The following is a 15,316-nucleotide window of genomic DNA, read 5'->3' as shown; positions in this document are numbered from 1 at the left end:
AGCGACCATGTCTCTATACTCGACTAATAAATGCATGAAACGCGTTCGTGTTTCTCAATGTGTGCCTCACGATAGGGAACTTGCTTGATGGGAATGAGAGTTTTGGACGTGTATCTTGAAAACGGGGCGTCTGCCTCAGCACTGAGGTCACGGTTCAAATCTCAGCTCCGGCCTTTCTGTGTGGCGTTAGGTCCTCCCTCTGTGTTCCACAAACATCTTGGCATCTTAGCATGTTAGCTTCATTGAAGACTCTTATGTCCCTCAGTGTGAATGTGTGTTTGTCTTTGTCATAGACTGGGGTCCAGTCCAGGTTGGATATTATAATTACTGTACAAATTGAAATTGAGCCCTCCCAACTTACAAAAATCCAATTTGGGATAAAGTTCCAAATTGAAAATGGGTTCTAATTGATTTTGAATGTATTGTTTCAGATGTGAAAGTCCAGGAAGTTAAGGCTGCCCTAATCACATAAATTATTTACTGATCTTTTTACATAGTGAATGTTGTTCTTCCAAAAAATTAAAAAGCATTTTGTCTATACGGTTTGAAATCTTAGTTTACATCAAGAGATAAAGTAGCCTATAAGGCGGGATAGTCCCTCAGCTTTCGTGAGTTGTATACTTCCTTTAAGTTGTAAGTCACGCTGCAACCATTGGTTCAAATGTTTTACGTGTTTTTTTCAATATGGATATAAAAATTCGAGGTGCACCTGTTAGTAATTGTGGAACAGTGCTAAATCATGGCGTGTTAAACTCGACTAGTTACCAAACAGAAGGGGGCGGTTGCAATTGCTCTGACCTGTCTCGGCCACCGTACGATTCGAATGACGTCAACGTTTGGTTTCCAGCCCAGGTCGCCGATTGGCTGGAACGCGCCTCCTGCTATTGGTCAAACTTCACGTCACTCAGATGCATCGGAGCAGTGATTGATGGAGAAGCCGGTAGTGATGGCCGTTCACTTCCTGAAGTCGAACAGAAGCTCGGAGCGGGACGGGAGGGAAGTTCCTCGAGTGGAACTTTAATAAACAAAGCATTTCCTTTCCTCCCCTCACATATTGTCCTACTTCCACGTCTGTGCGCCCTCCGGCGGCTTCAGCTCGGCGGGGAAGGCGAAGCGGCCGCTGCAGATGGAAGCTGCACCGGCCAAGGCCAAGCCGCAGGGCCGCCTCCTGGTGTCCACGCAACTGGACGCCAAAGACGACTTGGAGGAGGTAGGAACGCCGCGAACCCCCCACGAAGGTTCTGTCACCTCCCGGGACGCAAAACTACACGGCCGCTAGTAGGCTAGTTAGCATGACTAGCGAGCGGCTACGGCCGTTAGCTTAGCCCGTTAGCGTCTATCTTGGAATTGGGGGGTGGGGGGGGGGAAGCATACCTCCTAAGGCAACAAATGCACAACAAAAAGTGGAAGTGCGCATGAGCTGCCTGCTCACTTGATTGATTGTGTGCTTCTGTGTATAGAAACTGGAGCGTTGTATTGGAGCGGTTCACTCCTTGATCAATGGCCTTTCCGAGAGAGAAGCGAACGACGCTCTGACCGCCAATGTAAGTCCATGACGTCATAAACATAACACACGTGCACGGGCTGAATCTAAGGGTACGTTCAGACATTCAGAGCGTTGTTGGAGTGTGCCGTTGGGCTATTCTGAGCGCCGCACTCCCGCCGACAGAGCAGGAGGGGACCTGGCAGAACTGACACGTTCAATATGGCGGGCGCACTGACGTATCCCAATGGCCAACACGCTCGTTCGCAAATTCATAGAAACTGGGGTGCGCTGTAGCTTTCGGAAGTGCAGTGAGAGCGTCAGATTGAATTTACAAACGTACCCTAAATTTGTATTTGCAACCTCCACTCTCCTCTGTTTACATGTCAGCTCCTCCCACAGAGAAGAACGAGACGGCAATTAAAGATGACGTCATTTCGTCGCAAAAGCGTCGCAGCGGCGGAAATGTTACTAGTACTTTCCCAACACGTTGACCACTTTGTTTGAATTCATGTCGTCAAATATGATCAGCGGTGTTATTGTGAGTGGGATTCACCAGCCGGCCCCCACACAGCCCGTTTAGCGCATAGTTGGGGTGACTAAAATGTTGCATGAAAAGTGTTGTTTGTGTTATGTCGAATGCAACGACAGTGTTGAACCATCCGAAGGTTTTGATTTTCATGATGCGGCCCAACGGGTGTGGCAAAATGACATCTCAATTATTATACACTCCGTTGAGTGAAGTCACTTCACTATTAAACGCAGCCCAAATAAAAGAGAGAAAGACTCAGCAAAATATGATATGTTTAGTTGAAGTGAAATAATCCAGGAATGACAAAAACACAATCCAGTCCAATCCGGTTTTAGAGATGAAGCGCTGTAAGAACAACACAGTTGACCAAAGTGCTTAGCACGCAATATATGATACAAAGACATAAGCACAGCAAAGAACAATGCATGTAAATTAATACCAAGAATATACTTTAAGACCAACGTAAAACTAAGTTTTTTAAACAATAAAAAGTAGTACAGGATTAAAGTCAACATCTTAACCTGAGTTGAACTCTAGAGGAAAAAAAAGGTGTGCTGTCTAAGGTTCAGAGGTCGCCCCTTCCACAACTTCAGGGCAGCAACCGAGAGAGCGCGGTCAAGTTTTCTCGAACTAGCAAACGTCCATCTGTCGACCGAAGGGAAGGCGAAGGCCGGGTGCGGTGGGGCTGGAGCGGCTCGGACGAGACCGCCGAGGGATTTCGGAATTTTCAAAGATTGTGAATTTCAAGCTGGGCTTGTTACTCTGCGATCCCGACCCGTCGATTCACGATTGAGACGCTCGTTAATATGGCGGCATGAGAGAACTTCCGGGTCGCGGTCGAAGTGTTGAGGCGCTCGGAGCATTGATACACAAATGAGACCCCCGCCCGCCCCCACGGGTTTTGATGGCAGTTTTATTGTCACCATGGCAACCAGGTGTGTAAAGGCCAGCAGCAGCATGAGGAGGTTTGTCTCGGTCTCTTCGCTCTGCTCCTCACCGAGCCGGCTCAGGCCCAGAGGGTAAGACCCCCCCACCCCCTTGCCGCCGCCATGTTTGACATCACCATGGCGACACGTGTGTGTGCGTGTGCGCGCAGTGTTACAGAGACCTGACTTTGGTGAACCGAGATGGGATGAATGTGGTCCTGGTGAAGATCAACCAAATCTTAATGGAGAAGTTCCTCAAGCTGCAGGATGTCCCCAGAAAGCAGGTGAACACACACGCACACGCAGGCGCACACACGTTCATTATCAGGGTGGTCTTAAAATCTGTGTGCGTGCAGCTGGTGTGGCTGGTCAGAGAGTTGGTGAAGAGCGGCGTGATGGCAGCTGATGGCGTCGTCATGACGCTGCTCAAACAAATTGCAGGTCAGACGCGCACACGTACACCAGGGTTAAATAGTTTGGGATTTTCTATTATAGTTCGTTTTTATTTCATTTTGACTTTTTTTCCCCAAATCCAGTTAGTTTTAATTAGTTTTTAGAGGACGTTTGTTAGTTTTTATTTTTTCAAAAATGCTTTGATTTAATTGACTTGATTTAAAAAAAAAATATATATATATATATATATATATATACACACACACACACACAAGATATTTGTTGAGTGTGAGATTAAAAAAAAAAAAAGTCAACAAAAAATACCATTTTAAAATAATGTATTAACCTAATAACAGGCCAACAACCATCCGCAAATCAAATCCGACTGCTGAACTGTATCACAGTCCAACAAATCTGAAGCAGCGGCTTTTTCTTGGCCGCTCCCCAATGATGTCATTTCTAGGCGACACACAGTAAAAGAACTACACTTCCCAAACGACCGTTGGACCTTCCCTGTTCTGTATGGCCGTACCAAAATAAATACAGTAACAAAATCAACCCCGAAAGCTCACGGATGAAATTAATGGACAAAGATGAAAACTAAGGACATTTTTGCTATAACTAAAGTTAGTTCCAGTTGTCGTTTTTGAAAAACATTTTCGTTTTTATTTTATTTCATGAACTAAAATGTTTTTTCAGTTTTAGTTGGTTTACTATAATAGCCTTGATGCACACGCACAGAATGATCGTGTCGTTTCGTGTGTGCGTGTGCAGGAGGAGACGTGTCCACAAAGAACTTGTGGTTGGCTGAGAGCGTCCTCGACATCCTGTTGGAGCAAAAGTATGACGCACACACACACACACACACACGCGCACACTATTACAAAGCAGCTTGTCAACTGTCTGTGTGTGCGTGTGTGGAGGGAGTGGGTTCTGAAGAGCGGGATGCTGATAGCCATGTCTGTGTACACATTCCTGCGCCTCATCGTGGACCACGGCGCTCCCAACCTGCTTCCTCTACGCCAGAAGGAAGTGGACTTCTGCATCGGGATGCTGAGGGAGAAGGTAAGGAGGGGGGCGGGGACGACGCTTCAGTCCCCCGTGCGGTCCCGCGCTGAATCCTCGTTCCGTCCCGCCGCGCAGTTCTTGGAGTGCGTGATCATTGGCAGAGATTTGGTGCGCCTGCTGCAGAACGTGGCTCGGATCCCCGAGATGGATCTCCTGTGGCGAGACCTGCTCCACAACCCGCAGGTCCTCAGTCCTCAGTTCACCGGTAAGACCGTGAGATCGGGCTGGGCGATTATGGAAAAAATAATCAGCGCAATTATTTTAATTGGTATTGAAATCAGGATTAATGAACAGGATTATGCATTGATGAATGCATTCAAAAATTGTAAATACCTGCTGTTCCTGCTGTGCGTGCCTTGGCCTCTTAGGGGCGGTGTGGTGCACGCACGGAGATACACTCACGTTGAGATTGCGAGTAGAAGCAGAAATCATGTTTCACAGATTAGAAGCTTTGTTACATTACCTGTATATTTGTGTTACGACAGTGTTAGTGTAGGAATATTCGTAAATTGAAGGTAAATCCCTCCTGTGATGTCTAATGCTAATTTTTGCTAGGCGGTCAATGGGTCTTTCCATGGATTTTTTTCGCATTAAGCTGGTGAAGTTTGGAAAACAAAATATCTGTTGTTTTTAAATATAACAATGTGTGTTATTGTTTTGCTGTGCGTTTAGGTTTCCAGCAAACTCCACTCGGGGAGGGTGGGTGGGGCATACGTCACTCGGTGCTTTTAGCATGCACCGCCGGCACCGTCCAGCACATTCTTGGTTTTTCTTTGATTATGTTTTTATGATGGTGAGAAGCCAAAATCGAAATCTCGATTAAATTTCGATTAATCGCCCAGCTCGACCGTGAGGGAAACCCCCCTCTCGTCTACTTGGCGACACTGTCTAACGTGCGTGCGTGCGCGCGTGCGTCAGGCATTCTGCAGCTGCTCACAGCTCGGACTTCCCGAAAGTTCCTGGCGTGTCGTCTGACCCCCGACATGGAGACCAAGCTCCTGTTCATGACCTCCAGGGTAAGCGGAGACTTCCTGCGGCCGTCAGGTGACTTCCTGTGTGCGTCGGCACTGTCTCGCTCTCTCGCTCGCCCCGCGCAGGTCCGCTTCGGGCAGCAGAAGCGCTACCAGGACTGGTTCCAGCGGCAGTACCTGTCCATGGCCGAGAGCCAATCGCTGCGCTGCGATCTGATTCGTTACATCTGCGGCGTGGTCCACCCGTCCAATGAGGTCCTCAGCTCCGACATCCTGCCGCGATGGGCCATCATTGGCTGGCTGCTCACCACCTGCACGGTAAGCGTGTGTGCGTGTGCGTGCCTGTCCAGCGGCTGCAGCCTTTCACCTTTGTGCGTGTGTGTGTGCGCGCGCAGTCAAACGTGGCTGCCTCCAATGCCAAACTGGCGCTCTTCTACGATTGGCTGTTCTTCAACCCTGACAAGGACAGCATCATGAACATAGGTAACACGCACGCACGCACAACTCGATGGATCCGTCGCGATCGCTCGTGACGGAGTTGTCGTGTGTGTGTGACGCAGAGCCGGCCATCTTGGTCATGCATCATTCCATGAAGCCTCACCCCGCTATCACCGCCACGCTTCTGGACTTCATGTGTCGGGTGAGACTGCGCCGCCGCGCCGTCACCTGACCCGCCGACGTCCCGGAATCACTTGGCTCCTCCTTTCCTCCTCTCCTCAGATCATTCCTCACTTCTTTCCTCCGTTGGAAGTTCAAGTTCGTCAGGGCGTCTTCAACTCGCTGACGTTCATCATGGAGAAGAGAGTGCTGGCGTAAGACGCGCGCACACACGTACACTCACATTGTTGTGTTGGAGTAGCAACGTGACAAGATTAGCCCCAAATGCCAAATGATGTCAAAATGCTGAGGAAGAGTAGCTTGTCAAATTGAAGGCCCGGCGGGAACCACATCATTTTAGGTGGCACTTTAGGATTCCTGCTCAAATCTCAAGCAACATTGCAAATTGTCCCATGTAATACATAATGCGGAAATATTATATCATCAACATTAATATTATTATATTGACCAATCCCCCCCCCCCCCCCCACACCCTTTTTAAAATGTTTTATTTTTGTATTTTTTTTAAACACCAAGTAACCAACCTTGGCAAACAAACAAATGCACTTTTATGTCTGTGATGGAGTGTCATTGGCTATAGCCTGCTCCAATCATATATCCTGGAGCCTTTCGTTTCGTCTGCTACTCCTCCCATTGGCTGGCTGAAAAGTTTTAGTTGCGTCCAAATGAGCGTGACGTTTCAAACGGCGTCACTTGCCGTAAAAACGCAAATGAAATCACGTAAGTGGAACATTATTGCCGAGAAGAGCCGTAGAATCAATCATGTACATCAGTTATCAGTTGTTATCAGTTATCTTTCCCGAATTTGTTCCGGAGGATTTTCGAACCCTTTGAAGTGCTCATTCCAAGATGGCGGCCTGCGCTACTTTTTGGTTTTGCTCTGGCAGGCACCTGGCGCCGTTGTTCGACAACCCGAAGTTGGACCGAGAACTTCGCTCCATGCTCAGAGAAAGATTCCCAGAGTTCTGCAGCGCCCCCTCTCCACCTATGGAAGGTGCGTGTACACGCGTGCGCTCGCGCACACGCTTCTATGCTGCGTGTGGACGTGATGTGTCTGTGTGTGTGCGCAGTGAAAATGGAGGAGATGACATGCATGGAGATGGAGCACATGATGGACAAGGAGGAAGGTTGCTATGACAACACAGAAGCAGCCTTCAGTGATGATGAGGAGGAGGTCAACAACAAAGGTCATCTTCATCATCCTCACAATAACAATAATAATAATTCCTATTTATATTAGTGTGTGTGCGTGTGCGCAGGGAAGAAGCGCGAGTTCAGGTTTCATCCAATCAGAGAGGCTGTAGTGGAGGAGCCTGCTGACATCACACCCTGGCTCGACCAGTTGGAAGACACCATGAAGGAAAAGGTTGTCCAGCTGCAGAAGTCAAGGTCAGAGGTCAACCCGGATGCAGAAGTTGCTACGTTCAGTCGATCGATCGATCATCATCATCATTCGGTAAAAATGAAAATGATTTTCCTCAGTGACACGGAGACGCAGTGTGAAGTCATGCAGGACATTGTGGACCTCATCCTGGAGGTCGCGCGCGCGCACACACACACACGCACACACATACATAAGCCACTACAAGGTTGTGTGTGTCACAGGAGGACTTTGACACGGAGCAGATGTCGGCTTTAGCGTCGTGTCTGGCGGAAATCTTTAAGGAACATTTCCGAGGAGACGTCCTGCCTGAAGACATCACTGACGAGTAAGGCTGCCGACTGTGTGTGCGTATGTTTACTAGGTCTCACGTGTGTGTGTGTGTGTGTGTCAGGTCCCTGGAGGAATCTGTGTGCAAGGCGGTGTGTCTAGTGTTCAGGAACCTGGTGACCATGCAGGAGGACAACAGCGGCTTCTCGGTCCTTCTGGACATGCTGGCGGAACTTTACCAGAAGCAACCCAAGATCGGCTACCACCTCCTCTACTACCTCAAAGCCAGGTGACGCCTCCTCGTGCCAAGGCGAGACCCGCGGGCCAAATCCGGCCCGCCGCGTCATTTTTACGGGTTCGGAGTTCCGTTCGAAGCCGGCAATCCGAACGTCCAAAACTGTCACGTACATTTTCAGGTGAGGCTCAGGAAGTGGAACCGACTCGCACTCTCGCCACGGACGTAGTCTTTAAAACAAACACAGTGCAGCTCGGCTTCTGCCGGCAGATGTCACGGCGAGCCATGTTTTTCACAAAACGGAATTCAAATGTAACTCCAAGAGGCTTCTAAACAGCCAGATGAAGCTAAAGTAATCCCACGCTATATTGCGGTTGACTTTTTGCAGATTCAGCATTGTTGATGTATTTATTGAGTTAGTGCTGTTACTCACCTGCACATTAGGGTTAGCTAGATTGGCTATTTGATTTGAATATGGCAGCAGTGCCTGGGTGGCTTTCCTCCTGGTTGATTGAAGGCTCGAACTTCCCCGTAGGTGCGAATGTGATGAGTGCGCACGCTTGTTTGTTGATATGTGCCCTGCGATTGGCTGACGACCCATTCGGGATAGGCTCCGGCAGCCCGCGACCCGCGTGAGGAGAAGCGGTAAGGAAGACGGACGGCAGCAGTAATGCTGATCGTTCCTTCAGATATCTCTCGAAAGCAAGCGCCCCAGCTTTGAGGAGAAATGATTCTCTCAGGAGGGACTGACGTTGCGACGGTGCACGTCTCCAGCGTCGTTAGATACACTGGAACCTTCATGAATAATATCGCACGGACGAGTGTCTGGGCGGGTTCTGGTCTTTGTTTTTCTCAAGACATTTGAAATGTGTCCAGATTTGAGGCCTTTTCCTGCTCCCGCTCCTTTTCTTAACGATTCCTTACCAGCATGTTGGTGGTTTCTCTTGTTTGTCTCATCGTCTTCCTTCCTGGTCCGCGCGCTCCCGCGTCTTCGTAGACGTATCGGCCGGTCACGTGCGAGCTCTGTCCTCAGCGAACGATGAGAGGCTCTCGTCGGATCGTCGAGCCAGTTTGACGCCCCTGCTCTAATGCGTGCGTGTCTGTGTGTGTGCGCGTGCGGTCGTGCCTGCAGTAAAGCGGCAAATGGCAAGATGATGCTGTACGAGTCGTTCGCCCAGGCCACGGCGCTCGGAGATCTCCACACGTGTCTCATGATGGACATGAAGGCGTGTCAGGAGGACGACGTGCGGCTGCTTTGCTACCTGACGCCCTCGATCTACTCGGAGGTGCGCACGGCCACACACACACACACGCACACACACACACACACGGGGTCTGAACGTGTTTGCTTTCAGTTTCCAGATCAGACGTTGCGAAGCGGCGAGCTGCTCAACATGATCGTCGCCGTCATCGATTCCACCCAGGTAGCGAACGGAACAGCTAGCTAGGGGCTTAGCTTAGCTTAGCTTAGCATGGCGGTGCTAACGTGCCGTGCAGTTGCAGGAGCTGATGTGTCACGTGATGATGGGAAACCTGGTCATGTTCCGCAAAGACTCCGTCCTCAACATCCTAAGTGAGCGCACGCTCGCCGTGGTCTGCGGACAGCGGGTGGCGCCGGCTGACGGGCTTCTTCTTGTGTTCGGCAGTCCAGTCTTTGGATTGGGAGACGTTTGAGCAGTACAGCACGTGGCAGCTGTTCCTAGCGCACAGCATCCCTCTGGAGACCATCATTCCCATCCTGCAGCACCTCAAGTACAAAGGTAGCTTCGTCATCCGCGTCGTCGTCGTTCTCAAATTCCCGAAACGGCGTCGTCTTAAAATGGCAGGATCGCGAACCGGCGTTCGGCCGCTGAGCGACAGGCACGAGTCGCGATGCCGCGCTACCGTGATACTTATGGAATTGTGACCTCGGCGAATGGTTCCAGCCGTACTTTCTCGCGATCCACTCGCTCATTTGAAGTGCAACCAACTCTACTGTGTACTTATCACTTCCTTGACACACTATCAACATTTGACTGTGTAAATCGCCGCTTTTCAAAAGGGTTCGGACTCGCCGTGCCATTGTCCGACAAATAAAAACACCAGAAAGACAGCTGATGCGTTTTGGCTAGCAAGGCTTTAGCAACAGCTTTTCCTGTTTCTCCGTTTCAAATGGCTCACTTGAAGCATCGTGGCCGCGGGTCGTCTCGCCCCATCTTGGTGCTGTAAAATGGCCGGCTGGAAACGTCGCCTTCTACGCTAAGCCAGCTAGTTAGCGGTAGCTGGCTAGCTCCGATCAATCATCTGCCGCGACGCGGTGAAGGAATTTCCCCGAACTTTATCCAGTTGATCTGTCGTCACCGTCGCAGTCTGCCTCTCGGCCTTCGGATGCCTCGTTCCGCGAAGACGATCGTGTCGGGGCGAGTACGCCTACGTGATCAGCTACAATAGCTAACTGTACGACGACGCAAAATGGCAGCGGACGTGGACACGGAAATAAATGCGGCTCTCGTCAGAATAATGTATGTACTATGTTATTCTTTGATTCAAATGTGAAAATGATCATTCTGGAAGTCGAATCTCAGATTGAGGCGGAGCGGTGTGGTTTTCGCCCCGGCCGTGGAACAGTAGACCGGTTGTACGCCCTGGGCGGGGTCCTCCAGGTCGCGCCCAACCGGTCTCCGTGTGTTTTGTGGACCACAAAACGTCTGAGCACTAGTTGGCAACTATTGTTACAGCGGGGCCACATTTTCCAGTTGTCGCCGAGTTGCGACCCACTTTAATTTAAGAACAGTTGCAGTGGCCTTGACTGGCAGATAGGGGCTCGAAAAATCTAGCCCCGATTCCATGGTGACTGTGGGCCCCGCCGGCTTTGGAGAGGCGTCAACGAGGCCTACGTCATCATTTGTGTACTTTCAAAAGAGCAAACACAGTTGTTGGATAATAAGTCGCTTCACCCAAGACAGGTTTTTTGGGTTCTCGTTCAGATTCTCTGAAAAAGGGCGGAGAAATGTCTGAGCACAACTGTATGAGGTCACTCGGAGGTGCTGACGGCGCTTTCGCCTTTTGTCTTTGTGTGTAGAACATCCGGAGGCCTTGTCCTGTCTGCTGCTGCAGCTGCGTCGGGAAAAGTAACACGACACGGCCGCTACTGCTACGCAGCTGCACAAGCGCACCTTTCACGTCTCTGTGTGTGTGTGCGTGTGCGCGCGCGTGTCAGGCCCAGCGAGGAGATGGTGAAGATGGTTCTGAGCAGACCTTGTCACAGCGAGGACCAGTTCACCACCAGCCTCCTGCGACACTGGGCGTCCAAGCACGACGACACCCTGGCCGAACACATCAAAGCGCAACTTATCAAGAACAACAACCAACCCCGGAAGAGGCAAAGGTACGAGCACGCACTCGCACTCCGAAGGACTCGTCAAGGGTCGCTCGGTCGCACTTCCAGTTTAATTTGCGCGGTATGCGGCCGTCGCATGACTTGTGGGTCGAGTCCGGCAGGGAGCGGTAACACACGCGCACGCACACACACTGCAAGTGTCAAGCCAGAAGAAGATGAGCACGTTTCCATGACAACAACTGGGGACGTCCCGATCCAGGCACGTGATGGAACATCGGGCTCGATCGTGACTCCGCTTTTATTCATTTTCAACGAAACCCAAACAGTCCCTGCGTTCCCCGAGCCTCCTTCAAACTGCTAAGCGACACCGCAGGCAACCCGAACCCAAGACATACATGACGGGTTTAGAATTCAATGGAAAACCCCATTGACGGGCGAGCTAGAATTAGCATTAGCTCACGGGAGGATTTACCTTCAAAGAAGGAATATTTATACGCACGCTACGTAGCAACACATACGGACAATAATACTCGCAGGCGTCTATTCTCCCCAATGTGTGGAAAAACGAGGTCATGTTCTTCCACTCTTTTGTAGCTCCCTGCGTGCATCGCACCACGCTGCCCCCTGGATGTCTGACATGAAATCACTTTTTCCTCTTTGAGATCAATTAGGATTACGACAGAATGATTGACATTTTCTAAATGCTCAATATTGTTTGTATTTTATTATCTTTATGCGTGTATTTATTTTGCGTATCGGACGGGGACTCCGCATCGGCAGATGGGTAAAGCGGAAGACTCGGACTCGGGACATCTCTCGCGACAACGCAATGTGCTTCTCGCGTCTTTTGTGTCGCCTTCGGAGCGCAAACGAGTCGCCACACACTTACCGCCGCCGCCGCCGTGCGTGCGTGTTTGCAGTCTCCGGAGCTCCAGCAGCAAACTGGCTCAGTTGACTCTTGAACAGATCCTGGAACATCTGGACAACCTCCGATTGAGCCTGAACAACACCAAGAACAGCTGTCAGTACGCGCACGCACACACACACTTGCATTGATTGATTGATTGATTGATGGGGCGCTGGCGGCTGTCCTGATGGCGAGTGTGGGCGTGTGCTCAGTCTTCAGTCAGACTCCCATCCTTCAGGCTCTGCAGCACGTTCAGGCCAGTTGCGATGAAGGACACAAGATGAGGTACGCGCAAAAGGCCGATGACGTCGGGCTTCCGGGGGAAATTTCCGGATGGACCTAAAATGCAGATACAGCGGACGCCTTCGTATTTAGAATTCACTTTATATTCGGGGAAAGAATGAGTCGTCTATTCTTGCGATTTTCTGCAACATGGCAAAATAAGTCTGAAAATCTTGATTTTTTTGGGGGGGGATTATTTATTGTATGATCGTGTCTCTTTAATTGAGACAATAACGTTAAATGTCGGGTGTAAACGTGCCCAAAAAAGGTCGAAGCGCAATCACATTAGCACAGCGGAACGTCGTTTTGTGCGCGCCATCTGGGCGCCCCCGACTCGCTCAACCAATCCCAAATCTAACTGCAGCCGCCTCAGATTTGGGAATGACAGTCGGCGAGAGGCGCCCGTGTCTGCCGCGACCGCCGTGGCCAAACCGGGACCGAACGCGTCTAACGGCAACTCGGCGGACGGTGGCGAACCCGATCGACGAGCGCCGGTTTTTGTCGTCGCCGCGTGCATCCGGCGGCCCCCGGTCAAGAAACGCGAGAAGCGGCCGAGTTCCCGTCGGCCCCGCCGATGTCACTCGTGCGTTTGCTGTCAAATTGCACTGCTAACGCTCTTCATCCTCATCGTCATCGTTTTTTTCGGGGTAAAGTCCTGTTTGAAATGCGAATGAAGTCTTTTGGGATCAGAATTGTGCTATTTTGATGGTTGAAACTATTCGAATGGGCAAATGTGGCGCTTACGGGTGGAACTTGCCGATTGGCGGGCGAGCGGACGTCCTTCTGTCTGTCCGCTGTCAAGTGAGCGCAGCTGTTGAATGTTTCTGGACTGTTTTGATGGCGAGCCGGTACGTGCGCATTCGGCAAAACCAAGCTGTTCCTCCCGGTTCGGGTGAACGGCGATGGGGCGGAGACAAAGCAACCGTCGCCATTTGAAACCTCTGCAATGTCTTTTTTTTTTAAAGATGACAGTAATCCATGTTTAGGCTTTGTACAAATAAATGATCCCCACATACTCGTGATTGGGCATTTATTTATTACATTTATTGTTTCCCAAAAATGCTTATTGAAGAATTTTTTTTGTTCATTGACTTTTTTCTTTTCTTTTCAATAAAATTACAACGGGCATCTATTAGCCGCAGATTTTCGCTATTGGCGGCGTTCCGCCATACTTTCACTTTTGTCCAGAACGAAAACAAAATGTGAGCAAGTTGGCCTTCAAACAATCACACGTGGTGTTCGTTAGCGCAGCATACGCAGGAAGCCCGCTCCCCCGTTTTCCAGTTTGGCCACGTGGCGGATTGTTCGGCGTCGCCCGCCTCTCCTGGCTCTCCTGCTTCATCCGCGACGTTGATTTATTCTTGTGAGTTTTTCTGTCGGTTGTTGCTCCAAAAGTCCTGAAACATTCAACAGTCTCGCACGAGCTCAAATTAGGTCCGCCCGGAAAGGTTCTAGAGTAGCTCGGGTTCATGGCGAACTTTGACCCGGAAGCCCGACCTCCCGAACGCGGTGTCGGCGCGAATGACGACGTGACTCGTCGGTGCAGGTTCAGCGACCTGTTCGCGTTGGCCGAAGAGTACGAAGACTCTCAGGCCAAACCGCTCAAGTCTCGCCGGAAGGCGGCGGCCACGTCGCCCAGGTCCCGCAAGGGCGTGGCGCCGCCCAGCAACAACGAAGAGGAGAGCGCCTCCAGCAGCGCGTCGGTACGTTTGCGAGCGCTCGCCAACGCGTGGAGCCGCTTGTGGCGTTTCTCATGCCGATGTCACTTCCTGTTTGTGCCTCAGGAGGAGGAAGACTCCAAGCCCAAAGCTCCCAAGAGAAAGAGGAAATGCTCGTCGGCCGTAGCGTCTGACAGCGACTGATCCCGAGGCCGAATTTTAGCTCGCCCTGACACGCGTCGGCCGTTTTCCCACAATGCACTGTGACCTTTGTCTTTTTTGAAACTCAAATTGTGGACGTTTTGACTTCCTGTTGTTTTTAGCAGCTCCTTCCTCTTTGTCCCGCTGCAGTAAAACACTTTGTATAAAGCCTGCCGCTTTTAGTCTTATTTTCAACGCTTCCTGTTTAGCGTCCTGGGTCGTGTGACAGACGGCAGGTGTCCTGTCCCCGAGATGCCCCGCCCACATCATCATCCGTGATGGACAGCAGCTGGGCGGCCGCTTCGGCGGCTTCTTGAGGAACCTCTCGAGGCCGCTCTCCGCTCGCGTGGTGGTTCCGATCAGGTCGTCGAGATTTGTTTTTAACGGCCGTCATGTCTGCGGCGAAGTCAGGGTCATCTCTGCGGACTTTGCTAGTGACTCCAGAACGAATCCCGGATTTCTTCGTCCCGCCTCGCAGTCCGCGGTTCCTCCTCTCCCCGCCGCACCGCCGGACCGCAGCGGGCGGGAGCAGGCCCCCTGCCGCCCGGGACGACGACGACGACTTTCGTAGCCCGGACCGCCGGCCGCTAACGGGGGCCTCGCCCCGCCTGTCGCCGCTTCCTCGACGCTCGCCGACCGAGGCGTACTCGGACCGTGACCCGACGACGCGCGCGGCCTTGTCGCTGCCTCACGTGGCCAAGGTCACGACCCCTTATGGCTTTCGTGCGGTTCTGGCGTGGAGCCCGTGCACGCGGCGCCGAGAGTCTCTGTTTCACCGGAACGCCGACAACGGCCCCGCCGTGCCACACCTGACTCACGTGGTGGGATGCCAAAGACATGCGAAGGTGGAGCCGCAGTGATGCCACTTCCTGGTCAACCACTTTTAACTTCCTGTTTCTAATAAAGAGAATTTGAAAAATGATGTGACACTATGACCTTTTTAATTTCAATGTGTTCCAAGAATTGGAGCATTTTCATTGAGCTAAGATGGCAGCTAGCTCGCAGCTCTTCGGACGCCTTCGTTCGACTGGACTTCGTGTAAGTACTTCATTGTTTTATTTATGACTTCGCC

General features: G+C 51.1%; 1 protein-coding gene across 3 annotated transcripts; it reads left to right on the top strand.

Annotated features, from left to right (window-relative positions):
* Positions 1-916: 916 nt before the first annotated feature.
* ints3 (integrator complex subunit 3) lies at positions 917-15,166 on the top strand. Of its 3 annotated transcripts, XM_061759948.1 has the most exons (29): positions 921-1,210; positions 1,461-1,544; positions 2,951-3,034; positions 3,112-3,225; positions 3,298-3,382; positions 4,109-4,175; positions 4,258-4,399; positions 4,478-4,607; positions 5,321-5,418; positions 5,500-5,691; positions 5,769-5,856; positions 5,934-6,013; positions 6,094-6,185; positions 6,879-6,985; positions 7,062-7,178; positions 7,251-7,380; positions 7,474-7,528; positions 7,597-7,700; positions 7,767-7,931; positions 9,010-9,163; positions 9,233-9,301; positions 9,375-9,450; positions 9,524-9,637; positions 10,939-10,987; positions 11,077-11,244; positions 12,117-12,217; positions 12,316-12,388; positions 13,932-14,088; positions 14,170-15,166. In XM_061759948.1, the coding sequence occupies exons 1-29, from the start codon at positions 1,127-1,129 to the stop codon at positions 14,245-14,247; spliced, it is 3,057 nt and encodes a 1,018-aa protein (XP_061615932.1). In that variant the 5' UTR covers positions 921-1,126; the 3' UTR covers positions 14,248-15,166. The 3 variants fall into 3 exon arrangements, with proteins under 3 accessions (XP_061615933.1, XP_061615931.1, XP_061615932.1); XM_061759947.1 differs by lacking the exon at positions 7,474-7,528 and having other exon boundaries at positions 920-1,210; positions 5,321-5,691; positions 7,251-7,447; XM_061759949.1 differs by lacking the exons at positions 7,474-7,528; positions 12,117-12,217; positions 12,316-12,388; positions 13,932-14,088 and having other exon boundaries at positions 917-1,210; positions 5,321-5,691; positions 7,251-7,447; positions 14,454-15,166.
* The last annotated feature ends 150 nt before the right edge of the window (positions 15,167-15,316 follow it).

The sequence above is a fragment of the Phyllopteryx taeniolatus genome, chromosome 21, assembly GCF_024500385.1.
Source record: "Phyllopteryx taeniolatus isolate TA_2022b chromosome 21, UOR_Ptae_1.2, whole genome shotgun sequence".
In the NCBI taxonomy this organism is placed as follows: Eukaryota; Metazoa; Chordata; class Actinopteri; order Syngnathiformes; family Syngnathidae; genus Phyllopteryx; species Phyllopteryx taeniolatus.
Note: the sequence above shows the minus strand (reverse complement) of the source record. Positions and strands in the feature narration are given on the sequence as shown.

Coding starts and splice junctions, on each gene's coding strand:
- ints3 (XM_061759947.1), top strand. CDS start 1,127: ATGGAAGCTGCACCGGCCAAGGCCAAGCCGCAGGGCCGCCTCCTGGTG. Junction 4,176..4,257: donor GACATCCTGTTGGAGCAAAA/GTATGACGCACA, acceptor GCGTGTGTGGAG/GGAGTGGGTTCTGAAGAGCG. Junction 7,701..7,766: donor CCTGAAGACATCACTGACGA/GTAAGGCTGCCG, acceptor TGTGTGTGTCAG/GTCCCTGGAGGAATCTGTGT.